The sequence below is a fragment of the Beauveria bassiana genome, assembly GCF_000280675.1.
Source record: "Beauveria bassiana ARSEF 2860 unplaced genomic scaffold BBA_S00005, whole genome shotgun sequence".
In the NCBI taxonomy this organism is placed as follows: Eukaryota; Fungi; Ascomycota; class Sordariomycetes; order Hypocreales; family Cordycipitaceae; genus Beauveria; species Beauveria bassiana.
In genome coordinates this window covers 155,039-181,254 of record NW_007930840.1, presented here as the reverse complement: position 1 = coordinate 181,254, position 26,216 = coordinate 155,039, and the positions used below count along the sequence as shown (strand labels likewise).

General features: G+C 52.1%; 4 protein-coding genes across 4 annotated transcripts; 2 read left to right on the top strand and 2 right to left on the bottom strand.

The window, feature by feature from the left end:
• Positions 1-4,827: 4,827 nt before the first annotated feature.
• On the bottom strand, positions 4,828-6,012 carry BBA_02357 (NADP-dependent alcohol dehydrogenase; the record flags this gene model as incomplete). Its single annotated transcript, XM_008597454.1, has 3 exons — positions 4,828-5,730; positions 5,787-5,797; positions 5,883-6,012. 3 exons carry the CDS (start codon positions 6,010-6,012, stop codon positions 4,828-4,830), a joined length of 1,044 nt encoding a protein of 347 aa, XP_008595676.1.
• A 1,243-nt stretch (positions 6,013-7,255) lies between these two features.
• Positions 7,256-8,512, bottom strand: BBA_02356 (uncharacterized protein; the record flags this gene model as incomplete). Its single annotated transcript, XM_008597453.1, has 1 exon — positions 7,256-8,512. The coding sequence occupies one exon, from the start codon at positions 8,510-8,512 to the stop codon at positions 7,256-7,258; it is 1,257 nt and encodes a 418-aa protein (XP_008595675.1).
• A 4,885-nt stretch (positions 8,513-13,397) lies between these two features.
• BBA_02355 (uncharacterized protein) lies at positions 13,398-14,320 on the top strand (the record flags this gene model as incomplete). Its single annotated transcript, XM_008597452.1, has 2 exons — positions 13,398-13,444; positions 13,951-14,320. 2 exons carry the CDS (start codon positions 13,398-13,400, stop codon positions 14,318-14,320), a joined length of 417 nt encoding a protein of 138 aa, XP_008595674.1.
• An 896-nt stretch (positions 14,321-15,216) lies between these two features.
• BBA_02354 (helicase sen1) lies at positions 15,217-25,834 on the top strand (the record flags this gene model as incomplete). The annotated part of the gene is made up of 10 exons (XM_008597451.1): positions 15,217-15,572; positions 15,639-21,279; positions 21,512-21,541; positions 21,792-22,029; positions 22,112-22,243; positions 22,351-22,679; positions 23,150-23,418; positions 23,705-23,781; positions 23,841-25,126; positions 25,175-25,834. The coding sequence occupies 10 exons, from the start codon at positions 15,217-15,219 to the stop codon at positions 25,832-25,834; spliced, it is 9,018 nt and encodes a 3,005-aa protein (XP_008595673.1).
• Between the last annotated feature and the right edge of the window lie 382 nt (positions 25,835-26,216).

The following is a 26,216-nucleotide window of genomic DNA, read 5'->3' as shown; positions in this document are numbered from 1 at the left end:
AAGCGAGCGCCCAGCTGACGAACGGGCAGGCAGGACAGTTTTGTTACGACAAAGTTGCGATGATACGTCAGGAGAGATGGCTACCTCTTGCCTTGCTAATAAGCTAGTCAAGCCTGCCAAGTCCTCGCCTTGTACGGATAATAATGATTGTGATTAACAATTTTTCCCAGGTCGGAGGAAAGCTTTCCTTCCCTCAATATGTGTGACATGGTAGAAAATGGCCCTTGTCCTCCCGTTGTCTTGTCATTCAAGACAGTCGGACTCCTTTTCCCTGGGCATCTCTTTTAAGATTTCAACCGGCTCCGGGACGGTTCAACGGCACAGCTGAGATGTTTGCATCACGCGTTGCTTCTAAAGCCAACTAGCGCTAGATAATTAATTAATATTTTTTTTTTCTCCTCGCGCACATTGCAAACTACCTTTGTCCGAAGCTAGACATTGCGCTCGAGCTAGCAGTAAACTGCCGTGGCGGTTTCGGTATACTTAAACTACTGGCCGTCCCGCGATGATCTGCCCTCTAGTTTCTTTAACATACGTGGAATTAATCCGCTGTGTGGGAACAGGCAATGAGTCAATACACGGGAGCGGCTTTTGTGGCGCTTTGTCAATTTATTGGCGACGTGACTTGCCCAGTACAGCCAGCGACTTGTGCAAATGAGCCAAGCTTTCGAGATGACGAGGCTTTACGGAACATTTACCTTTAGAGATTGCTTTTCTAATGAAGACTTCGGTCGCATTAAGCAATCCAGACTGCGGCATTCCTGCAGTGCCCAAAAAAAAAAAAATGAAGCAAAAATGAAGGAAGGAATCGCGAAAATTGCCGGGGGGGGGACTTTGCTTTTCGCATCATCCCTCATTTTGCTTTTTGCTGGCCCGCATTATGTGTCATTGCTCGGGCCCTTGCATCACTGCCATCACCTTTGTGCCTTTGTACGAGGTTGCACAAAGCGACTTGGAGGTCCAACTTGTCAAAATGCTTGCAGTGATTCTCATGCCTAGGAGATTAGACGGACGGCATTGTGCCTATCCGATCGTAGCTGTCGGGGTTTAAAAGCACTTGGCCGATCCGTGACGCAGCCTTACAAGTCCAACCCACAGAGTGGTTGATAAGGATCTCTTTGCTCGAATCAATTTGTTACACCAGAAGCTGTGCGGGTTACACAGCCTATGGCTTACCTCTGGCTTGTCCAATGTCATGAATGATCAGAGTGCGGTACTGGTAGAGCTCACAGCCTGACTTCGACCGTCTCGGAAAGGTACCATGGCCCAACCCTCGCGAGACAAAAGGTCATACTGATATATTCAATGCCACTCACTGGTTTACATTGGCGCGTTCAACATCCATCGCGTGACGGCACTGTCTCGGACCTCGTCTGTTACTGTTAGCCTCTTGTGCCTCTTGACTCGTGACCGAAGGGCCAACTTTATCTAGCTGCTGCGCAGCTAACATTCGAAAAACATTCATCTTCTTCAGCCATGTTAGCGCTCGCTCGGCACTCTAGCTAGTTGTTCTTCATTACGCATCTTGCTGATGACATGGGGAACCCGCATCTCACTCTCGGCTGTATTTCTTGCCGGTGGTCTCTGCAATCGTGCAAAAGTTGACCTTGCCCAAAACCCAAAGTAACGTGGAATATATCATGTTGACGTCTCGCGAGATTTCCGCGACCAATTCTATCTAAGCTTCAATGGGTGCGGAAAGAACCCGCGTCGCGTCGCAATAATTTCCCGAGGGCGCCAGGTCGTACAGATTGTCGATGGACTGAATACGAGGGACAAGCTTAAAGTTACACTGGCAGGGGGGGCGAAATTATATTCTGGAATTGCTACGGTCCACTAGCCGAGTCCTTTTCTGTTGTGCATGTGCTCGAGACAAGGGCCATACAGCAATGCCTTTGAAGATGAAGTTTCTCCGGCCAGTGCAGGGTAATAGACGAGAAACTCGGCGTGCTGTCATGTTTCAGTCTCTTGTTTTCTAAAGGCGACCAAGTTTGAAGCGTGAGATGGCCGCAGTGACATGACCTGTCTGACAAGCGTATCCAGCTAGATCAAAATCGAGCATTCAATCAACCACGATAGCTCAAACCGCAACACGGGCATCCTCTGGTGAAGGCTGTCGACGGCGTGAGAAGGGACGAGATGTAGATGGACAATGATGCACTACAGTGTGAGTAGTCGAATGACGGCGCTCTCCGACATCTATATAGCTCTGATATTATTATATATATATATATATATATATATATATCATTGGCAACTTTTCTTTCTTGCCGTGTAGAATCATTCTTGCGCGGGACACATAAAAAAAGTATAATTACGAGCAGAAATTGCTCTACCGGAAACACTGCCAGAAATGCCTCCAAAATTTCTGCTTCGTCTGTTTCGAAGAAGCAGTTCATTATTACGGGGACCTGCTTGAGATGCCATTCTCCACGCTCCGACATGGCTCTTATTCATCGCATCAGCTACGCCTTTGGTACAATGCAGAATTCTGATCGCACAGTCCCGCACTTGGTCACGCGAATCTACTGACATATTGGGCGACTCGCGCTTGCAAGGCCCTAGTGACATGGAGAAAGAATATCCGCCGAATAGTTGTCAAAGGGGGGGGGGGCTTGAGTTCCCATCTTTGTCCGGGGTGCCGAGGATGGCATATTCGTGATGGACGATGAAGACCTTGCGGGGCGGGGTGAAAATTCGAAGATATGAACAGGGAAGAGCAATGTATGTCGTAAGCCAAATCGCTTTGTCGTCATTGACGGCTATTCCCCTGTGGACCTTGATCGCGCAGGCATACGAATACTTGATGTGAGTTCGAGTACTGATTCGACAGGTCTGCATGCCGAAGGAGCCGGCGGCCCCGATTGTGGCTGCAGGTTTCGGAACCGACTCTGCATTGTGTATTTAATGGCGCGAATAAGAAAGAATACTTTTTTGCCAAGCCAACCAATCTGTCCCGCCACCGCCACTACAAGCTCGGCATCATTTCTGGTCATCATCTCTGAGTATCCGATGCCGGCCGAGCTGTTTGCGAACAGCGGTCAAGGTCCGCCCTTTATACATTGAAAGCGCCAGATGCCTGCCGTTTGACCTTTCTTTTTCAAATCCAAGGGTTTGCGCCGGGGGCTCCCGGCATTTGTGGACTCGAGGTGGAGAGCTAATTAGATGAAAGGCAAGCTATGCAGCCGCGGCATCTGATCCGGGCTTCGAGTCGTCCGATCTCAACCGGATGCCGACAGCTAGAGAATCGGCAAATGGCCCACCGTAAAGCTATCCATGCCCCTTGCGCCCGGAAGCGGAGGTCTCCTGCAAAGGTCTTTTGCATCTTCATGCATTGGTGCATATCTGCGCGCCCGGCTGATGCGACTAACAGCATGTCTGAAAGAAGGCAAAAAAAGACATGGGCCCGAGGGATTGCTGCACAACAGTTGCTTTTGTTACTTGGGAAAGGCGCGCAACTTTCGGGTCCAGCACGCCAGATGCTGGTCGTTGGCCCTGATTGAACCTCTGCCGCGAGACTCCGTTCTCAAGAGTTGAAAGGTCACAATGGGAGCATTTCTTCTCATCAGGCTCGTTGTAAAAGGGACTTTGATCTGCAGTAGTATTCTCGTTGAGGCAAATTCCGAACTCACGGGGACCCATTGTCCCCCAAGGCAAATTCAATAAAAGAACCAGAGTGCAGCAGCCTCATTTGGCAAACTACCTACATTACTTATCAATCTAAACTTCCTGAGCGTCCGCCAGTATACGCCTTTGCCGTGTCGGACACGTCTGACTCTCTGATTCAGACCAAGACACAGGTTCACGCCACGAGAAAGGACCTTGAACGTCACGGACGATGATCTTATTGCGCAACATGTTCCAGTCGAACAAGTCCGCTCTTGAAGGAGCCGGAATTCCAAATTTAATTTATATATGCGGCACAGGCAAAAGTAACAAGGAGGTGCCCGTTTGTGGTATTTGCTTTCTGATATCCGCCGCCATCGGCATCATGTCCGGCGCGACAAGACAGAAAAGTACGCTAAGAAGCTCCGATGTTCCATTTTTCTTTCCATGCCCCGAAAATGCGAGACGGGGGTGTCTCGCGGGAGCGGACGCGGCAGCCGGTGCAGGAGGCACGGTATCCTGTGTTCCCGAAGGCATTGGGAACGGGTACTTGTATGGCTCTTTGTCCGCCATGGTGTCTGGGTTGATGGTTGGGATGGTTTCCTCGATGAGGCCAGTGAGAAAAGATGGGGGAGGAGAAAAATTGGGCAGAGGCGGCCTAGAAATGAGAATCGTTCTGTTTAGTCGTTTGCGTCTGGTGAATGTGCCGCGCGTGACCTGCGTTGCGTTTGTTCATCGCCTCACCAAGCCGTATCGCGTTTATCCTTCGTCTCGGCGCTGGTCTGCTGGAACTTCATGTGCTTCTCCCTGACCCAGACTGCAGCAAGCTATTGTCGATCGTAAGCTCTCTAGACATTCTCAGCATTGCACAGAACCCGGGCTTGTGGAGGCTGCGTCCGTGTTCATCGCAGAGAAAAGATGGCTAGCGAGTAGATGAGTTTTTAGGGAATATGGACATTCTGCCCGAGATGATTGCTCAGTTACGATAACCATTCGTGTTCGTTATTTCATTTCAGTCTATCAGGTCTATACAATATCAATCTATAACAACATCTTCTACAATGCCAGTCTACTACTTTTCATCAACCGCCTGCGCCTCGCTCAAACCCACCAACACACCGTCGCCATGCAGCCGTCATCTCCCTCAATCTTTGTCGTCAGCCGCCCCAAGGCCTCGCCCCATACTCCATCAACACATCATCATCGCCAATCTCTCTCTCTCTAAATCTTGTGCTTTTCCTGATCCTCGTCCTCGGGCACCAGCACCGCGCGAAAGTGCACCTGGCCCTTTTCCAGCCTGTCCAGCGCCTCCTTGGCGCCCTCCTCGGTCAACGGAAACGTCTCGACAACAGGCCGGACGCCGTGACGCGCCGCAAACGCCAGCATCGCCCTGTGCACGCCGCGCGTCGCCACCAGCGCGCTCTGCACCGTCACGCCCTGCAGCAGCACCGGCGCGTACGGCACCACCAGGTCCTTGCCGCCGACGCTCAGCGGCACGATGCGTCCGTGCACCGCCATCATCGGCATCACCACCGACCAGTCCGGCAGCGCCGACGTCGTCACCAGCAGCCTGTCCAGCTTCCACACGTCCTCTTGTTCCTCCCCTCCCTTGCTATTCTTGCTGCTCAAGTTGCTGGTCGCGATGAAGCGGTGGCCGCCAAGCCGCGTCGCCTCGTCCTTCTTGCGGTCCGAGCCCGACAGCACCACGACGCGGCAGCCCATCTTGTTGGCAAACTGAATCGCCAAGTGTCCGAGGCCGCCGACGCCAAACACGCCGACCGTGTCGGTGGGCTGGACGCCGAGCAGCGCCGTGAAGACGGTGGCGCCGCCGCACTGCAGCGGCGCGGCGTCGACGCTGGACAGCCCCTCGGGGATCGGGTGCAGCCAGGCCTCGGGCCACACGGCGCGTGTCGCAAAAGAGCCCTGCTCCGGCGATGCCTGTCCGTACATTTGCCGTCCGGCGCAGTACGTCTCGTCGCCGGCGAAGCACTGCGCGCAGAGGCCGCACGCACCCGTCTGGTAGCCCCAGCCGACGCGCTGGCCGGGTTTCAGGGCGCGGACGCCGGGACCGACGGCCAGCACCTCGCCGATGCCCTCGTGGCCGAGGACCATGTCCTTTTTGCGCTGCGAATCGGTTAGTGTCGGTTGATTTTGCCAGAGACTGAGCATTGGCAACGTACATAGTGTAAATCTGGTATTCGTTAGCAGGCGGGCGGAAGCTGACGAGGCGAGTCGAGCTCAATGCTTGGGACAATCGCGGAGGGAACAAGGCGTACCAGTGCCGCAGACGCCAGAGGCGAGGACCTTGAGAAGGACCTGGTCGCCGGTGAGCTGCTCAGGCTTCGAGGTGGTGCTCTTAATCGGCGCGCCGTCGGCGGCGCCCTTAAACACGGTAAAGGAGAGCATGATGTCGTTGTTAGACTAGGAAATTTACAGCCTCGGTAATGGTTGGGAGGTGAGACACTTGACGATCGAATGGAATCTTTCTTCTCAGGTCGACGACGGATTGCCCTAACTTGTCAAGTACGTACTCAGATTGAAAAATGATTTTTAAGTAGGAAGAGAATTCAATGACGGGCCTGTGAGAAATTTAAACATTAGAAATGCCGCGAATTTCGGGTTGACTCGCCGAAAGCCCGCTTTTAGCGATCCGGGAGTCATTGACCGAAACAAAGGCGATTCTCTCTTATCACCGATACCAACAGCCCGTAGATTCCGAAGCCAATCCGCCCGTCATTGTGGATTTTTGGAACCGGAAACCCCTCCAATAAAAAATGGTTCGACAATCGTCATTGGATAAAGCGCCCGGCGAATTGGTCCAAGCTTTGCCGGTGTGGACTCAATTGAGCATTTTTCCTCCTTGCCCTTCTTTTCGGAGATTAGCACATTGGCTTACAAATAGTAAATAGGCCGTCGCAATTCTGCCCAGCTTGCATGTTGATGAGAATATTCATTTTCAGTCCTTATGAATCATACAACGTACGTCTTATTCGGTGGCGATTGACTTCAAGGGGGAGACTTGATTGTCGGAGAGAGATCGGCTCCGACATGACGCGTGGGCTTGGCGATTTGTCTTGCCCGATTCAGACTGTGGCGATTAGAGCCTTATCCATGCCAACGCCGAGACATTTCCGCTCAACTATAACTATGTGAGTCTTACAAGTAATTTCGTATTTTGCGCTGTAGCTTCCCTCTTTTTCTTTCGACCACAGCCATCAGAGTTGCATCTACCAGCGTAACCTTGGTCATATTCCCAAAGGCCGGAGCACACAACATACTACCGAAATGAAGCAAGCAAAGAAAAGAATCTGTAAATTCAATACATTCTTCGATATGCCTCATGATATGCCTCATGATATGCCTCATGATATCATCGATTTGGGCGCCGGCCACCTATATACAATGCCATACCCTGAGCAAACCACTTGGTTATTCCTTCGATCTTCGGACCAGCCAATACACAAATCACTTGATGGATGAGCAATATGTGAGCAAGACATGTAGGCAACATGTGCGGAGCAAAGAGAAACAAACAAAATTGAAGAGAACAGAGTGAGAGAAGCAAGTCAAAATCATCCAGAAAAGCAGTTTCGCTTATGCAATATAGACCGTTAATGCATCGACACATCACCACCAGGCCTAAACGGCCTCATATAAAGGACAGCTTGGCCAGCACGCAGTACTCGACATAGTCCTGCCCTTCAATCGTGATAATTTTGCCCGGCGAGACGAGTTTTCCCTTGAAAGAGCCGTTTGTCCGGCGCACGTAGGTGACGCCGTTGAAGACGGTCGACCTGGGCCCGTCTTCATCGTCCTCATCGCCCGTCGGCGGGGTTGTGGCAGTAATGGCCCCTTCTTCAGTGGACGCCGTCTTGCGATGAATTGCTGACGTGGGCAGGGCCTTGCGCCGTGGCGGCGGTGAGTCGAGCGGGTGCTGGGGAAGGGGCTGGCGCGCGGGCTTGGGGGCAAGAGATTGGATCGGAGGCAGGCGTTCCTTATCGTCGAGGTCCATGGCGTCTGCGGCGAGGGTGGCGTGCAGGGGCGGGAGACGCTCCGTCTGATCTAGACCGCCGTTGGCGGCGCGAAAGGCCTTGAGCGGCGGGAGGCGGTCCGTGTCCTCGTCCACCTTAATATTGGCAGCGCGGAACGATGACGATGCAGGCCGGTCGTTGGGCAGGGGATGGCCGCGGGTCCGTGGCGAAGGCGGCTTATACGGATCCATGTCGGGAAGCGTGGGCGTAGATTGCTCGTTTGGGAGCGGCAGCGGCGAGGCCGAGGAGCGTCTCCGTTTGGTGCTGCTCGCGGACGAGGCGGCGCGGTGGTGCGACGGAGGCTTCTGGACGGGGCGAGCTTGGTCCAGGTCCGAGGGTGGCGAGTCGGGCTTGATGCCGTGTGCCCGTTCGTGTAGGGCTTTGGCGTGGGCGCTGGCGGTGCCCATCTTGCGGATGGCGCGCTGGCGGTCGGCGCACTTTTCACGCTCCCAACGGAGGTTGCGTGGGCGCTGGCCCTCGCCGGTAGTCGAAATACGCTCGGCGTACTCGACGGCTTTTTGCACATTGGCGCTGACTTGGGCGGCGTCCTCGCCAGCAGTGACCTGACGACCCCGCTCCCGGCAGTACTCCTTCATGCCCAGGCGGTTGAGGTCGAGCAGGTGGGGGAGGAGGACAATTTCCTCATGAATGAGCCACGTCTCCGAAGGAGGTGGATAATTGCCGCGAATATTTTTGCCATCCCGCGTCTCGGAGACAAGCTTGAAACGCAGCTTGCCGTCGCGGCTAAGGATGCCGTAGACAGCGTGTTGGTCTGGCTCAGGCTCAGACGAGTAGAGCCAATAGCCGACCAAGATGCGTGTTGGGTAGCGGGCGGCAAAGTCAGAAGAGCCACCAATCTTGGAGTAGCTGTGCATATTTACAGAAGAGAAAGAAAAAGTGAACCGTATAGTGGCATGGGCTGCGATGGGTCTTTTTTTTTGGTTGATTATTTCGGCCGCTTCCCCTCTCTCGCAGTTGTGCGTATGGGTGAAGGCCGTTTGGCGGGTTGGTGGGATGTATGTACAGGTGGCTATAAAGAGTAGCCTAAATATGCAATCGTCATGGCCTCGTGCCGCATGAGAAGAGGACGAGACGTATGGTGAGAGGTCGTGTGTAGGAGAGAGTCGTGAAAGGATATGATGTATGGGGAAGAAAGGAAAAGAGCGTGATGGTGGGTGGTGGTGATGGCCTCGTGCGAGGAAGAAAAAAACGGCGTAGTGGGCGGCAGGTGCTTTTGGCTGTGTTGCGGCTTTGGGGGGTCAGTGGAGGATGAAGAGGGAAGAGGGTGAAGAGAAAAAAGGGCTGCCAAGAAGGCCAAAAGCGGAGGTGGAGGGGACGTTGTAGCGGCTACAGGAGGTGAAGTTTAGGTGACAAGGGCGTTGTAGGACGCTGAAGGGCGCTAATTGCGCTGTACCAGGTCGCTGAAAGACGCTGAAAGACGCCAAAGCCTGTTACCGTCAATTAGCGCTGTATCGCGGATCGTTGGGGCGGTTGAGGGATGTTGCGGGGGTGGTTTTTTTACTGTGGATGGCGCTATATTAGAACGGCGGGGGCGGCTTGACGGAGAACCAAGAGACATGCATGCAGGTGGACGAGCTGGGTAGTAGATGACGAGAGTAATACAATTCAAACGAGATAAATCGATAAACAAGAGTAATAACAATAATACTTGGACTAATAACATACGATGGAAAGAGCAAGAGCGTACAAAGCGGTCTCGTTCGTACTCGGTACCTGGGACTCGGCCCTACCTACAAGCTACCTACGTACGGTCTACCTGACAACTGACAACCTATATGGAGATGGCTAAAAAACGACCCCAGCCAATGCAATGCACCAATGCAAGCCGTCGCGCAAAAGACTAGGAGCCTCTCGCTCCTCGCTCCTCGCTCCGTGGCCACTTGGTCAGGCATCGAGACCCTGGTCAGCCAATAAGCCAATAGGTTTACCCAGTGGTCGCGGCCTACACCAGGAGCGCCGCTACTCCGCTCGCCGGCAGCAGGACGACTAGCTGGGTTGGAGGCTTGCGGCGCGGTGGCTTGATGGTTCCATGTACCGGGAGGTTTGTCCTCTTTCGATGCAACCGTGTGGCGGCCTGCGGGTGGTCTGCATGGGAGTGGTCTGCATGGCTAGGTCGTAAGCAGGAGAGGGAGAAGGTTAGCATGGAGAAGGTCTCAATGTTAAATAGATGTTGAGTTGAGCAACGTTTACCACCCTGAAATACCTGTTTGCCCTGCACTCTGTACACGCAGTCGACAGGTAGCGCGATAGGTATTGGCAGTGGATCGCTACATAAATAATGGCAACCAGAATTGGGGTTCGGTATGCTGGTCATTTTGAGTCAACACGCGGCACAACACGGGCCCTACAGTTCAGTACCGAGAGCCCCCGCAATCAGAATTCGGACGAAAAGGAAGAGTAAGAAGCAATTATACCCAACTCAATCGCAATAACACCTTTGTAATAAAACCTGCAGCGGCTTGCAGCACACTAATAAACCAGCCCTCGGTGCAAGCCCAGTCCGAACGCCGCCTGCTGGTCTGGCTTTCGGCGGGCACCACTAAAATATGTGTGACTTCGTTCTACGACTGACTACACAGTTGTTGGCCATGTGGGGGCTGCGGCTTGCCAGGCAGACAACGAACGGCCTGATGCTGATGCTGTAAAGGGCCTGCCACCACCGGAACAGAAAAGACCAAGAGATTAATTAGGTGGCCAAGTTTTTCAGGTTCCACTGGCTGAAATACAACAAAACCATCAGGTAATAATAGGCATAACATCACCCATTATAGTCAGCCTACGGAGTACAGCTCATCCTGTTCCAAAAGTAGACACCGTCTCGCTAGTATTGGTGTCCGTCGTACCGAAATACCTGCAAACGACAACATTTCCTCCCGCCCATTACCATGTTTTTTTTCTCTTCCTCCTTCTCCTCCTCCTCTTCCTACTTTTGCCCTCCCCCTCCATTACTACCCTGCCAACACAAAAACATGCACACAGACAAAACATGGCTGAATGGCTGCATACAAGAGCCGACGCCCTTCCCAGTCTCCATCGATAACCGCGCCACTTGCAATACCCTAGGCCCCCTCCCCGTTTTCCATCTCGACCCCCTCCGAGCAAATCCTTCCTGGCCAGCAACCAGCCACCGGCCACCCATGAGAAACGGTCGAATGCGGAACAGGAAGCGAAGCTGCACAAGGACCATCAGCCACGGTGCTACCAAATGCCACGGCGTTGCCCTCTCGCCTTTTCCATTGGCTTGCTGTTGACATGGTCGTCGCCTCACCTCACACCATGCGCCAGCCACCATGACCACTACAGTTGCTACGATGGAACTCATGACACCACCCACGCCAAGCATCCAAGCACGCTCACAAAGAAAAAATTACAACTACCTAGCTCTAGAAGATGAAGACATATCTCCCAGGCACATGACGGCGTCGCCAACCTGTCTCCAGTGCGTGTGCCTCACACGACCAAAACCAGTGGTCCCGGGCCGACTCGACTATCGACGTAGCACGCGTTCGAAAGCCCGCTTCATGTCTTAAGTTGCATCTCAAGCCAACAAGTGTGACACATTCATTCTTCCTTTTTCCGTTTTTGTAAAACCGCCTGTCTGCTACAAACCACTGACTGCTACCTACCTTGGCTCGTGTGCACCACTCATGGCTGGGATCCGCCATCCGTTATTAACGAAATTACCACAACCAGCAACACCAGCGCACCACCATCACCACCACTACCCCCACCTGGCCTGACTTGAGCTCCTGCACCAGCCCATATTACACGAGCCCCTCTCTCGTTGCAGCTTGCAGGTTGCAAGGTACCACTGACTGCCGGAGCCCTTGTCCATCCATCATCCCGTGCTCTTGGTGTGAGGAGAGAGACACCTCGAGCCAGTCATCAATCAGTCAATCAGTTAATCAGTCAACCAGTTGCCAGTGCCCAGTGCCCAGTGCCCAGTGCCAGCGCCAGGCAACAGGCCAAGCCCAGGCCAAGCCCACACCCTTCGCCATTTGGGGCAACTGGGCTTGCATGCTGGGAGTCTCGTGGCTGACTATTGGCCGCTTTGCCACGGATCTCGACGGCCTTTGCTTTCGTCGGCCCTGCCGTTGCTCAAAAGTCTCACCGTGCTCTCAAACAAGACTCCCCAATCGAGATTCCAAGACAAGAGACGAGTGCGGACCCCGCGCCTTCTGGACGCCACATGTCTATACGGCCAAGGGACCGACATGCTTGTCTGTCAACTGTCTCGCGGCGAGACCTTCCTCCACTCGGTCCCCCTCCCTAACTGGCACATATGTACCGGCATTACAAACTATTTAGCCCCCGGAGTGGAGGGGCGGAGGGGCCGGGCCTCCAACGGCGCACAATATTTCTTGCTGACTTGCCTTTGCCAGTTCTCGCCCCGCGCGAATGCTAACGGATGCTAGCCATCGCTGTTGGTGAGGCCGATACCCAAGACAAAGCCTGCAGCCTCGATGCACGCAAGAGGGCCAAGAGGGCCACTGCACAATCTTTTTATGCAAGCGCCGGCACTCAACATTAGAACTAGAAATGTGCCCATCACCCAGGCTGCATCCAGCTGCACCCAAATCCCACCCCTCAATTTTAGCAGTCTGGCGACTTGTAGGCATGGCCTCGAGTCTCGACAACCATCACCCAGCCCAGCCCAGCGTTGAACTCAGCCTACAAGTAGCAGCGAGCTAGACTTGGACTTGCAAAAAGCTGCTGCTTCCGACTAAAAATAATTATCATATCTACCAAGAATAACACGGGACGACCAAGGAACAAACCATTACTGGAAAATCGTGCCAAGTCGAACCTCTCTTCACATCCCAGCTGACTGCGGAGCCTTTCGCGAATGTCACCGACTCTCCTCTGCACATCTACAGATTTAGTTACTGGCTATGTGCCATCTCCGATCCGCATCGACCATTCCTTCACCACAACGCCATCGCCACCACCATCTCCTCATCAACTCATATTCTCGCATGGACTAGCACTTATCCTCCCCTCTTCTCCTGTAACCCTCCGCTGCTCCTCGCATCCCCTCTTCACCTGTCAACCCCGCTCACCACCCACCCCAGTCTTTTGGTTTCCCACTATCCACCAAGTGTGCCAAGAACCTCCCCAGTTGCCAATTGCTTCGACAAGGTTATCTATTGTCTTGGAAAATGTCGAAGTTTTGGCCCCCACGTCTGCATTACTCGAACCTACTCAGTATCGCCAACAAACGGCTATCCCCGTAGCAGGAAAATAATTTAGTTGTTCTCTTCGTTGATCCTATCTCTCTCAACGCTTTTGCCGTTTTTGTCATCCGGCCTTTCCCTCAGCCTTGTTATCCACTTCGTATTACACACATCTCAACACCACCAGCACTGAAATCATAACCTTGACCAGCTCCCAGCTGATCCTTACCTCCATGTCTGTCTCACTTACCTTTCTGTGGCGTACATATTGTCCTCGTAACAGCCTTTGGCCCGCGTCATTCTTTGCGCCATTCCCGCTGCGCAGCGACTCGGTTCTGCCACATTTACCCCGCCCACACCATCCGCCTCGTTGTCACCTTGAGCTTATGCAACACACCTTTCTGGCGAATATTCTCATTGCGTCGAAGTTCAACGTCTCTGCTGCCTGCTGCTGCTTGGCTGCCTCGCCCAACCAGACCATCACACACCATGCATGCTCCATTCGCACTCTGGCACTCACACGACTTACAACCCAATGCCGAGTTGCTAGACCAGGGGGTGGATCATGGGCCATCCCGGCCCCGATACAGACAACCTAAACGAGAGGCCTGGGTAGGTTTCTGCATCTCGACAAATCAACTAGTTAGGTTCCCGACGCTGTTTCACCGACCCATGTCGACCACGCCCCGGCCTGCCTGGCGTGGACCGCCCAACCGACCCAACCCTGCCCAACAACGGCTGCGATTGACAGGGTCCCTGTGTTTGTGTCGTTACACAAGATCTTGACAAGAGTCGTAGGCACGATGTGCATGTTCATGAGCTTGCGCTTTATAGTTCTGCTTATTTCCTTCGTTCTCCTGCATCGCAGACTTCGCGCTTGACGCATTCCGTGACGTCAAGAACTAGTGGCACTGACCAATCACATAAAATAACATCTCTAATCAGGGAAAGCACAGACTAGAATAAGGCATTATTAAACCAAGTAGCTACAGCTCAAGTATGAAGTAGGACTTGTTGTCAAACTGTTACTCTACTTTTGCTGACAATCGCATCACAACACTCATCAAATATCTCGAGATCTGTCACCATGTCGTCATTTACTAGGTACGCTGCTACAGCCCCCGTCAACCCCTCTGGCCTTCGCCCGTCCTTACGCCAGCCCAGGTCTGGGAGGGCCTGCGCCGCAAAGTCTGCCACGCGGACCAGTTTGGGCCGCCCATCACCTCCTGCGTCGTTAAAAAGGAAGACAACAACGTGGTGCATCGCCGTGTCGTCTTTGAGGGCGGCAAGGAGATGACCGAGGTGTGCACGGAGTTGGCGCGGCGCCGGGTAGACTTCCGCCTGCAGGACGGGTCCGAGATTGAAAACATCCTGCCACCGGGGCCGAGCGGTGAGCTGTCTCCGACGTATGCCTTGAAATGGAAGTTCGCCAATATTGAAGAGGGGTGCGAGGAGGAGCAGAATTTGCGAGAGGAGCAGCAAAAATGAGACTATTTATTCTACTGTTCAGGAGGGCTGGGATTCAGGTATGCTGACAGAATTACAGATGGCTTTGGGTGCGGTGCAGTCGACGATCAAAGTGATTCGAGAACTAGTTTCGAATGAAGAGCTCAAGGCATAAAAGCCAGACAAGAAGTATATATATATATATATATATTTATTTGGTCCTTTTCACGGTCTTATACCATGGCTATGGCTCCTTGGTGCGGCAGAGCGATGACGGAACTGCCTTCTTTCAAGCGAAATGAGGCCGAGCCCGATTATGGCAGCATAGTAGCCATATGAAAATAGACTATGTAGACTTGAGACTTGTTTGATGAAAATGATGATTCATAACACTTGAACGGCATGATAATCCTATTTGAGCATGAGCGCCGAGAGGCACAACACAAAGTCCCCATTTCGAGCGAAGCGAGGCCGAAAGAAGAGGAAGAAAATCGTATTGCAATCAATCTACGTCATCAACGGTTGCTTATTCAATAAACATATTCAGGCAGTCTTTCTTGGAGCAATCGTCTAAAATCGCTTCTATCATCAGTAGGTAACTATCATCTCAGCCAAAGGCCCGTGCGCTAGCGCCTGCCTGCACGATCAAACGCGCAAAAAAGAGCTTCACGCGTAAATGGCCTGCATCCACCTTTTTTCTTTTCATCATCTCCGGCCCATTGCGCCGCCACGAACCTCGTTCCTTTCCCGTAGTAGCCGCTCAGTGCGCTCACCGGATACTGTCAATTTTCAGTGCCATTCATCCTGCAACTTGCTAGTTGTCGCTCTGCGAAGGGCACAGCCTTTTTCTCTACCCAGGGAAGCGGCCCCACCGGGTCGACGGTGCCAGTTTCGATACTCTTCCTCCGCAAAGCAATGAAGAGGCGTCATTGCCCGTCATGTCCAACGTAATCAGTGACGAGCTGGGCAAATGGTTCGACAAGTTTCAAGCAATCCCCCTCGAAACACACCTGCTGTGCCCAAAAATCAGCGACGATGATACTGAAAACTACCGATCTCTCGAGGATCCCGATTCTGCAATCACTCGAGAAGAAAAGGAGAAGCGCATAGAGGCTGGCAACAGCCGTATCGACATCACATACTGGAACAGCCTCATCTTTGGCTTTGAAAAGAAGGATGCGGGCAAATGGCTCGAAGAGTTTAGCAAGAGGCTCGATGGTTCGCTCAAGGCTTGCTCTGAGTGTGTCCTAAACTGGCACATGAGGCGCAAATCACAGATGCAGAAATTTCTCGAGTACGTAGATGGATCCTGGACCGTTCAACATGCGTCACAAGAACTAACCTTGATGTACTGCCACAGACTGTGGGACGAGGATGCCGTTGCTCAAATACAAGACTTGCTCGACCGAATCGACACCGCCCGAATCGACGAAAATCTGACGTGGGCCAAGAATTACATTGCAAAAATTGAAAATACAGGCGCCACATTTAAGAAGTCGGAATTTGGCGACAACCTAGGCAACGTGCTCATCACAGTCTACGAGGCCCTCTGCTGTATGAAGTTTTTGGCCCAGCCCGACCAGCGAGCAACGTTTCAATACGTATTTATGCGCCTCCAAGGCAAGAGCTATCTGAAGCTCGGCACCAAGGATCCTTTGCCCGGCATGACTTACTTTTTGTTTGACCACAAAAACGAAGATCGACGGAAGTGGGCGCATGAGAACTGGAAGAACATTAGTACCTCGTCCTTGACTGGAGCACAATTCGAATGGGCCGTCCAAGACGGACTGGTCAGTGCTATTGAGGATACCTGGCGCAAAGACTTGAACCATATGACGCCTGAGGCCTACCTCGAAATTGAGCAGTTCTGGTGTGGCTTTGAGGATATTCTGCGCACCCTTCCCGCCAGCCTAATTGCTTCTCATGTGCGCAATTTGGAAGTAAGCAAGTCGATATATGAGTTGATGTTCGCCCACATTCAGTTCTGTCGCTCAGAAGGCGTCTTAATTGTCGCCATTCGCATTTTGACAGTCCTCCTCGACAAGTCATCCAAAACTTTCTGGGACGTTATTGGCGGTGCTCGACCCAATGTTATTGCCGACTTACTTTTTGGGAGCCCAATATTCAAAGGCTTGCTGCGTCAATCACTCGAAGACCTCTGGGACAGCCCCAGGAATGATTCGGTTCCCTTTTCTACATCATGGATCGAACCCTGGCTCAAATCTATAGGTCGTGACCAGCGCTACGATGCATGTGAAGTTCTCATGCATACCCTTTTCGAGACACTAGTCAAAGATGCTACTATCGGTGAACCTGGCCAAGCAGCATGTATGAGAGCTGGCTTTGATGCCCTTTGCTTTACTCTCAACACTTTCCTCGACATGGAAACATCTGCCGCCACATCCACGGTTCATCTCTACATCAATGCATCTTTCAATCTGGTGACTAAATATAAAGACCTCATCATCCTGCAGATCAATCCTCCAAAGAAAAAGCAGAGTATCGAGGGCTGGGCTACTTTTAAAGTGGCCGATTCCGCGCTGAGACTGGCTAAAGCAGCCATGAAGCTGGATATGAAGCTACTTTATGAAGAGTATCATGCCATTCATAATAGCAGCCAGATTCAAGCCCCAGTCACAAGAAACTCTAAGGAATTTTGGGCATCCATCATCGATCTGTACGAAGCCTCTACTGATCGTGTCGAGCTGTCCAAGCACATCCTTCTTGCTTTGGCGCCGATTTGTGCAGTCGAGCAGATTCGCATGCGTAAATCGGGGGGTAAGCTTGACGCCTCGAGCACAGCTTTTAATGAGAACCTAAAAAACACCGCCGACACTATTTCAAAAATCATAGGTAGAATTGGCGATATGGACGTGATGGACCTGAACCTCATTTTCGTTGAGAGGGTACCTATTCAGGTCATCATTGGTCTGTCAGTTCATGACGAATCTGATCTCGCCGAGTCTGCCGCCGAGGTCCTCAAAGGATGGACTGCTGAGGATACACGAGGCTCCGCCATTGAACAACTTGCGCAGCAACATACCGAGCAAACGTTAGCCTCAGCGGTGTGGTCCTTGGACCGAGTCCTCAGGCCGCCATATCCCTGGGGCCCCATTCGGCCACTTCTCGATGCAAATCGATCCATCTTACGTGGTCTTGCCGAGGCCTCTGATGGTGTTCTGCGACGTGGGAAGCTAGACTCTAGACAAGCTGCTACTGTCCTGCGTTGGTGGAATGAACAATGGCGCTTCGTCTCGAAATCGTGTCTCAACATTGAGTCGTGGTCGCACTTTGTGCCAAATGCCATCATGACTGAGTTCTGTCGCGAGATCATGGAACTTGCAGAAGCCCTAATTGCTGAAGATGGTCTTCTTACCTCTGCAACGGCTCTTGGTCGCAGCGAGGCGGACATGATGGTGAAGATTCTTGCTCCTGCCAAGGACAATTTTCGTGGCATGGAAAATATGATCAGACTCAAGGACCTGTGGCTTGTGGATGTGACAGTGCGAGTTCTCTGCAAGATTTTGAAGCGACTTCGCGAAAATAATCTCGAGATCAATGCTGCCTCCAGAAAGCTAATTGTGGACGCATGTGTACCAACGGCATCCCCGGGCAAATACTTGCGCTCCACCAACTTGAGCGATCAGCAGCGTGCTGAACTTTTGCAAGCGCTTGGAAATACCGATGATGATGTACAGATCATTCAGCTCAGCTCAGCCGAGACCAAGTCTGCCAAGGACAAGCTCAAGAAGCAAAGCAGACTGGACGCTTGGTCCAAATCTGGGTCAGCATCCTCTTCGACGAGTGCATCCTCGTCTACCAGCAAGCCTAGCTCAAACCGACAAGATGTGCTGGATTTGAGCAAATCGTTAAGTAACCCTCTTCTCAAGACCATCGAAGCCAAGCAAAAGGCCAAAGCCCAGGGTCCCGACCAGAAAGCCATTGCTTCGATCAAAGAAAGCCGACAGAGAGAAAAGGCAGAAAAGGCAAAGAGAGACGCAGAGGCCATCGCCAAGGCGAAGCAGCTCCGTGGCGAGGCTCTTGGTGGTATGGGTCTCGCTGGACGGAGTGAAATCATGGTCAATAGCTCCGACGAGGCTTCCGAAGAAAGCGACGACGGTGCTGACGAAGGCAACCAGCTTGCCCTCTTGAGTTCCGGTGGACAAAAGATCGACGAGGCCGAGAAGCGACGCTTGCAGGCCCTGCGCGACATGACGCGACGACCCGTGAAGAAGATTAGACAGCAGCGATCAGTCAAGGAGATGAGAGCCCGTCTCATTCCACCTATGGACAGATTGCACAACACCATCCTTGCCTGGGACATTTTTCATGATGGAAATGAGCCTCCCGGCGCCCCCAAACCTTTCAAGGTTGACACAAGATATGGCAACCCGTCATCATACAGAGACACTTTTTTCCCACTTCTTGCCTCGGAAGCATGGAAAGGTTTCGTGACTGCGAAAGATGAACTTACGGCTCAGGCGTTTGGTATCAAGATCGCCAGTCGGGCCAGCGTTGACAGCTACCTGGAAATTACGTTTACTATGGAAGTCGCTCAGAGCAGAGAGCGAGGTATTGGTGAAGGTGACATTATGCTGGTTTCCGAGGCTGAGAACCCGCTCCACGACCCCTCTGCACGCCATTGTCTAGCCCGTGTGCATCGTGTAAAGTACAAGAAAGATCGCCTCGAAATCATTTTTAGAGTCGCGTCACGCAGCAACCCTCTCGGCGCCGCTTTACTACCTAACACGATGATGTACGGCATCAAGATTACCAACATGACGACTATTGAGCGAGAGTATGCTGCCCTCGAATCCCTGCAGTACTATGATCTCATGGACGAGATTCTCAAGGCCGAACCGTCGCCCATCCTCAAGTATGGCGACGAAAAGATTGCCAACTACCAAAGTAACTGGCAACTCAACCGAGGTCAAGCTTTATCTGTGTTGGGTGCACAGGAAAATGACGGCTTTACCCTGATTCAGGGTCCGCCCGGTACCGGTAAAACAAAGACGATTGTTGCCATGGTCGGGGCTCTTTTATCTTCGCAGCTTGCGCAGGCGCCTGCCAAGGGAACACCTGTCGGCGTTCCGATTCGACCCGGGTCTACAAACCAGCCTACCGGTCAAAGGCCAAAGAAGCTACTTGTCTGTGCCCCAAGTAACGCCGCTGTGGACGAATTAGTCACTCGTATGAAGAATGGAATAAAGACCACAAGCGGCAAGATGAAGCATATTAATGTTCTTCGTCTGGGTCGCAGCGATGCTATCAACGCTGCGGTCAAGGACGTCACTTTGGACGAGCTAGTCCGTGCTCGCATGGAAGGTGATTCAACAAAGGACAAGGTCAAAGCCACAAAAGATAAACTTCATGAGCGCGCCAGCCAAATCAAAGAAGAACTCGGCATTCTACGACCCAAGCTGGACGAGGCAAATGAAAAGGAAGATCAAGATTACCGTAACAAACTTCTTCGACAGTTTGATGAGCTGAAGCGCGAGCAACGAGATATTGGCAAGCAAATCGAGGCAGACAAGGACAGTGGCAACTCGGTCGCACGAGAGGTAGAGATGAAACGCCGCCAGATCCAACAGGAAATTCTCAATAACGCCCATGTACTCTGCGCCACCCTCAGTGGCTCCGGTCACGAGATGTTCCGAAATCTTGATGTCGAGTTTGAGACGGTCATCATCGATGAGGCCGCCCAGTGTGTTGAGCTGAGCGCTCTGATCCCGCTCAAGTACGGCTGCTGCAAGTGCATTCTCGTTGGAGATCCCAAGCAGCTGCCGCCTACCGTTCTTTCGCAGTCAGCTGCACGTTTCGGTTACGATCAGAGTCTGTTTGTGCGTATGCAGCAGAATCATCCAAATTCGGTCCATCTCCTTGACATGCAATATCGAATGCACCCCGAAATCAGCATGTTCCCAAGCAAAGAATTCTACGAAGGACAGCTGCGCGATGGGCAGGATATGGCCGGCCTGCGTCAGCAGCCTTGGCACAGAAGCGCTCTACTTGGGCCGTACCGGTTCTTTGACGTGCAAGGTGTGCAAGAGCGTGGTCGTAGGGGGCAGTCGCTTGTCAATACCCGAGAACTGGATGTCGCTCTGCAGATGTATGACCGCTTCCGCAAGGATTATAGTGACTGCAACCTAGTGGGCAAGATTGGTATCATTACTCCCTACAAAGCTCAGCTATTCGAGCTCCGAAACCGCTTCCGGGCACGATACGGAGAAGATATTACAGACATAATCGAATTCAATACTACCGATGCCTTTCAGGGTCGCGAGTGTGAAATCATCATCTTCTCGTGCGTGCGAGCTAGCGCGACAGGAGGTATCGGTTTCATGACGGATATTCGACGAATGAACGTCGGTTTGACCCGTGCCAAATCGTCACTTTGGATTCTGGGAGATTCGCGCGCGCTTGTGCAAGGCGAATTTTGGAAGAAGCTCATTGAGGATGCGCAATCTCGAGACCGCTATACCCAGGGCGACATTGTTAGCATCTTTCGCAAGCCTCTGGAGAAGGCTCAGCCTGGCAGCATCAGGACCTCAGCAGCGCCGACACGTGTAGATAGCCCCATGACGTCGGATGGTGACATTGCCATGCCCGACGCCTATGAAAATGCGCCGATGAAGCGTCCGAGCGAGGAACGCATTGCGGTGCCGACCCGACCGGCCGCTATGCGTGGTCCGCCTCCTCCGCCTCCCATTCAAACATGCTCTCTGCCTAGCGACAGCAAGAAGAGGGCGCTGAGCAGCCCTGATGGTGCTCCAACCGGTCCCAAGAGAATCGCGAACGACAGGCCTCGTGCAGGAGGACTGGCTGGCAAGTTCGGCCCGAGGCCTAATAGGCCGTTGCCGAAACCACCAACAGACCCCAGCGCCATGGTGACACTGGGTCTGGCACCGCCAGAGCGTCCGCCGCCACCGAGACCAAGTCCGCTCCCAACATTGCCGACAGCTCCTTCCGGACCATCTGCATCGTTGGCACCGCCTAGGCCTGTATGGTTTTCATCTTACGTTTGGTCAGATTCAGCTACTAACAGTGTACAGAGGCCACCACTCACTGCCCCACGGAAGAAGGCCAAGCCGAGCCTATTTATGCCAAAGAAAAGATGAGTAACATCATCGGCCATTTTATACGAAGCAGACTGCTTCTTGTTGCTTTCCACCACTTCAATCGCTCTTTGCTTTTACGCTTGTTTTATTTACCTTTGTATACTTGTTTTTATAGACTGCGGAGCATCTAACGGCGTTTCTTGAGGTAGAGATACATTACGTGCGAAACTGGGGATTTTGGCAGTTTTGACAAGAAGCATAACTCTCAGACAGTGGGGGCAGAAGGGGGAGAAGCAGAAGCTCTCTGGGAGGTAGAATAGGATTTCTGCTGTTGATTCACAGTAGCTGCTGCGTTTGTAGTTTGCCAGCCGAGCTGCTGCGTTTACAGACACGAATCGTAGACGTGGGAATGTGCGCGGCTGCCCTTGACTTTTCTTAGCCACTACCCAACGTAGGTCCTTTTCCATGCACTTTATCCTGCACTTTATCTCTTCTCATTTCCCAATTCCTTTGCTGCCCAGCCCACCTGGCACAACTTTTCAACTCGCACTGCTGGTGCGCTGCTTGATTCTTGCATCCACAGAAGCTATACCTCGATCTTGCTCATTCGCGTTTGTCGTTCTAGTCGCTCTTCGAAGCCTTGTCTTTTTGGCGGCGGCTTTGCCATGAGTACCAACACGACCAAACTGCTACGTATGTAAACATCTTGTTCACCCTTTTAACGGGCTCACATGGACATCAGACTGTTGGAACTTGCGTTGACTGTTTGTCTTAGTTTCTCGTCTTAATTCGGGGACTGACAATGATGTCGGTGTTGCTGTCAACCCGCTGAAACGATGGGGGATTCGCAGCCCAGAAGCGAGCGCGCCCGACCCTGTGATCGTGGCGAAACGTCCTGAGATGATTCGTGAGTTTTCTTGGGTTGAAGTTGCTCTTTTGAAGCTTCAAGACAGGTATATGGAATGCAGCTAAAGACCTAGCAACGGCTAGAATCGCGGCTCTATCGCTGTCCAGGCCGGAGAACTGTTCATCGACCCAAAAGCCCTAGAGATGAAGCTTTTTCGAAACCGTATCCATCTCCAAGTGAAAGCACCGATACATATTTGGAAGCCGCAGAGACCCTGGCTACAGCTGGTGCTGGTAAAAGAAGTGACAAGGACGAGGCAAAACCACTCGAGAAGAATTCGACTGTCCACCAGGGCGTTGTGCATAATGCGAGGCACGCTGATGCTGCGACAAACACCGAGGATCGCTCTATGGCCGAAACTCTTGGCACTGTTTTGGCCATTTTCTATTGCCTATATTATGGATTATCTGGCTGTTTGCGGGCACTACTTGCTCAGGTATGCATGCTGCTCGCCAGATGTTGGCGCGACTGGCGTTGGGTCGAGGACAGCTCAGTAAAGAGGGGTAACGCGAATGTACAGAAGAGACCATCAGATGCTGGTAACAATGATTTCAATTTTGTTCTCAGATTGAAATGGTCGGAGGGGAAACTCACAGTGCAATCTGATGAGTTGAGTGACGACCGATGAATCCAGGTATCGGCGGCCTACGGCTAGATACAGTCTGGAGTCAGTCCGGGCGTAGTGACGCGATGCTTAAAACAGGGAATACGGGGTTGGTTTTATCGTTGTCAATGAGTTATGGTGTTCGTTCTTATTTAGATTGGAGGTAGAGAACTATGGCAATACGTTTTGTGCCCGGTTGTAAGGTCGCTATGCTGAGTGTTTTTTTAGGCTCAGGTGAAATTGGCAGCAATTCATTGCTCTGCACCGTACGATTTATTGTTTGAATAGAAATACATTTCTAGGCTCGGAAAAGTGTTGACCTTCAAGGAGTTTTCGGCAGCCCAGGGAAACCAGAGACGGGTGGTGGCACCCGTTTGCGCTTTCAGATTGACATCAGACTACCTCGACAGCCCTGCGTCATTCTCCGCCTTGCTTTTCTATCACTTGCCATTGATAACATAACAGCGCCGACAAACGGATCTGATATGGGCGACCGGAAATCTGCCGCTTCGTCAAGAGTCGAGCCGCCTGCCACACAATGTTTCATGATGGGGCCTTCTGAAGACTTGTTGTAGCTTTCGAGATTTGAGTCAATTTTCGTGAAAATGAATTCGTCATAATCATCCATCGCGCAGGTTACAAATATCCTTCACTCGGGTCGCTTTCTTCCTTGAGCAGCTCGACGTAGGCGACACAAACAAACGCCGTAGCTGCCACCTGACTTTTCTAGCGCATCTGCTGCAAACAAAGAATTGCCTTTTTGCCGGCATATTTTGATTCAAGAAAAATTTTCTCCTTGCCGAGCTTTTTCAGCAGCTTCTTCCGCAACTTCTCCCGTAAACCTTGGCGAGGTCTAGCATCACCCATCGTCCTGGCAAGGTCCGGCGGGTCTGTGCATTGCTTCGTGATCTCGAGAATTTTGAAATGGCGCAAAGTAAGTATTCGCCTAGTATTGGGTCTTCCTTAGCTGCTAATTAATTATTCTACAATTAGATGCGCAGACACCTTACCGCGGGTTTGCGTTCAATCCTGACGGACTCTGGGGCTTCCGCACTTCCCTTAGTCGCGTTCGTCGCAGAATCATCCGCGTGAGCTGGAGGAAGGCGCTTGCTCTCTCACACGAACAGGTCGCTGCATGGAACGATACGACTGATGCCGGGTTCACATTCAGCTTGGTAGAGACTACGCTCAATCCCAGACAATATGATTCTTTTGTCGTTGTCGTGGGTGAACTAATCCCGATGGCTGCACGCATAGGAGCTACCTTTCCAACATACTACAAGAGTCCAAAAGTGTCCGATAAAGGCTTACGAAAAAGGCTCAAATGGATTACTCTTGAAGAAGATCGTCCGCGCTGCCTCGTTGTGCGTAGACTCTGTGACCCGAACAACATCTTCCACGTTCTCGCCGACAAAAGTACCTCGGATGGCCTCTGTGCTCTGTCGGCCGCCCCGGGACTTATGACGTGTCGCTATTACTTTGCATTCTACGACGAGTGGGCTGGAAGCGGAAAGGAAAGTACTCCAGGTGTGATGCACACTGCTATAAAACGCAACCTCAACGTTTTCTGCCAGGTGTCTCTCGAGAGGTTCAAGTCTAGCATCGTCACACCCCCTGTCCTCTCCAAGAAACTTGTCACACCAGTCTCCAAAGAAACTCGGATTCATGCAAAGGGTCCTCCTGCGCAACAGACAGTTACTAATCTCGCAGAGAAACAGTCCCAGGCTGAAGAGAGGCCGAGCACCACTGTCACGCAGACCACAAAAGAAGCATCACCTATACCTCTAGAGCCACAAGAGCAATCCAAAGATGCATCAAATAGTAGCTCTTTATATCCACCGCTGCAAACGGCGCTTCAACATGCGGAAACAGGCCAGCAGTCTGAAGATGAAGCAAGCAGCAACACTTCGCACATAGAGCTCGCTACCGCAGAGCTGCAGAACCTGGCCCGGATAGTGCAAAACAGCAAGGGCTGCCAAACTCTTCAAGAGTCACCTGCGCAGAACAGCAAAGGCTGCCAAACCATTCGAGAGTCACCTGTGCATAACAGTAAGGGCTGCCAGACTCTTCAAGAGTCATCTTCGCAGAACAGCAAAGGCTGCCAAACCATTCGAGAGTCACCTGTGCAGCACAGTAAGGGCTGCCAGACTCTTCGAGAGTCAAATTTGCAATCAGGACCTAGTGAAATGAGCAGGACGGATACTTGTCTAGCTCGTTTGTTCACAGTTGATGACGAATACACAGCCTCCGACGCTCTCGAGCTTTTGGGTGAGATGAAGGTGATTAATTTTCTAACTCTAATCTAGACTTGAACTAACTCATCAAAGAGATTCTGTACTTTTTCATCTGTGGGAACATCCGCTTGCGCGAGGTGTATTGGCGATTTGGCTACGTTACTGCGATATGGGGCGCTGCAAGGTCATATTGTTCAGCCAGACTTGCGCGTGTTCGTCGTTGGAGAGTGGTATCGACGATGTCGTTCCTACGGCGACAAAGAATGGGGATCAAGACGAATCAGAGGCCACCTCGCTGCTGAGCTGCGCGATGTTTTGGAGAACACGCAGCAGTTTGCGCGATCCGCCTCACTCAGAACAAACGCCGTCTGTGATTCGCTATCTGTCGGCCAGTCTGAGTCTCAAAAGTACGATGAGCTTGCCCAGAGACACGGCTTGGGGTTGGCCAAGGGGTGTATTGAGCGGACAGTCAGAAGTGCCAACCCTGCCGTGGCAAACCTGGATGCCCTCCTCCCGGGCCACGGCAGCACCAACGGCGTGGCCAGTGGCCTCGTTTATGCACTTGACAAGCTTCAGGAGCAGCTACCGGCAGTTACGGATGCATTCCCTATCGAGATTCGTAACAACATACCCAGCCTCGCCCACTGTGCTCGAGTCGATGGAGCCATGCGCATTCGCGAGGTCGGAGATGTGGTCATGGCAATTAAAGCCGCACTTGAGACACTGCTGCAGAACATCGATGTTGTTGAGTAGAGTATCAACCTGTCGGCCTCCCGAAGTGGTGATGAATTTGAAGGAAAGGTCGACAAATTTGAAGAAGGAAAGGTCGACAAAAATGGGAATTGCGACATGGAGCTCGATGAAACGATGGAGGACATGCTTAATGCAGCATGGTTATGGGTACTTGAGTCACCAAATTCTCACATAGAATTTGCCCAGGAAGAATAGGGATGATAGTCGACGGCACAGCGGAGATATGTGGCAGCAGAAGTATTTGGTTCATTGGAAATTTGTATGGGATGTGCGTGCGGTCAGTCGCGCGCCGTGTCGGACTCTAGAGCGCAAGCGATGGCTGCTCACCAACTGTCGTCGCAATTACCAAGAAACTTACAATTTGTAGTTCTCTGCTTTTGAA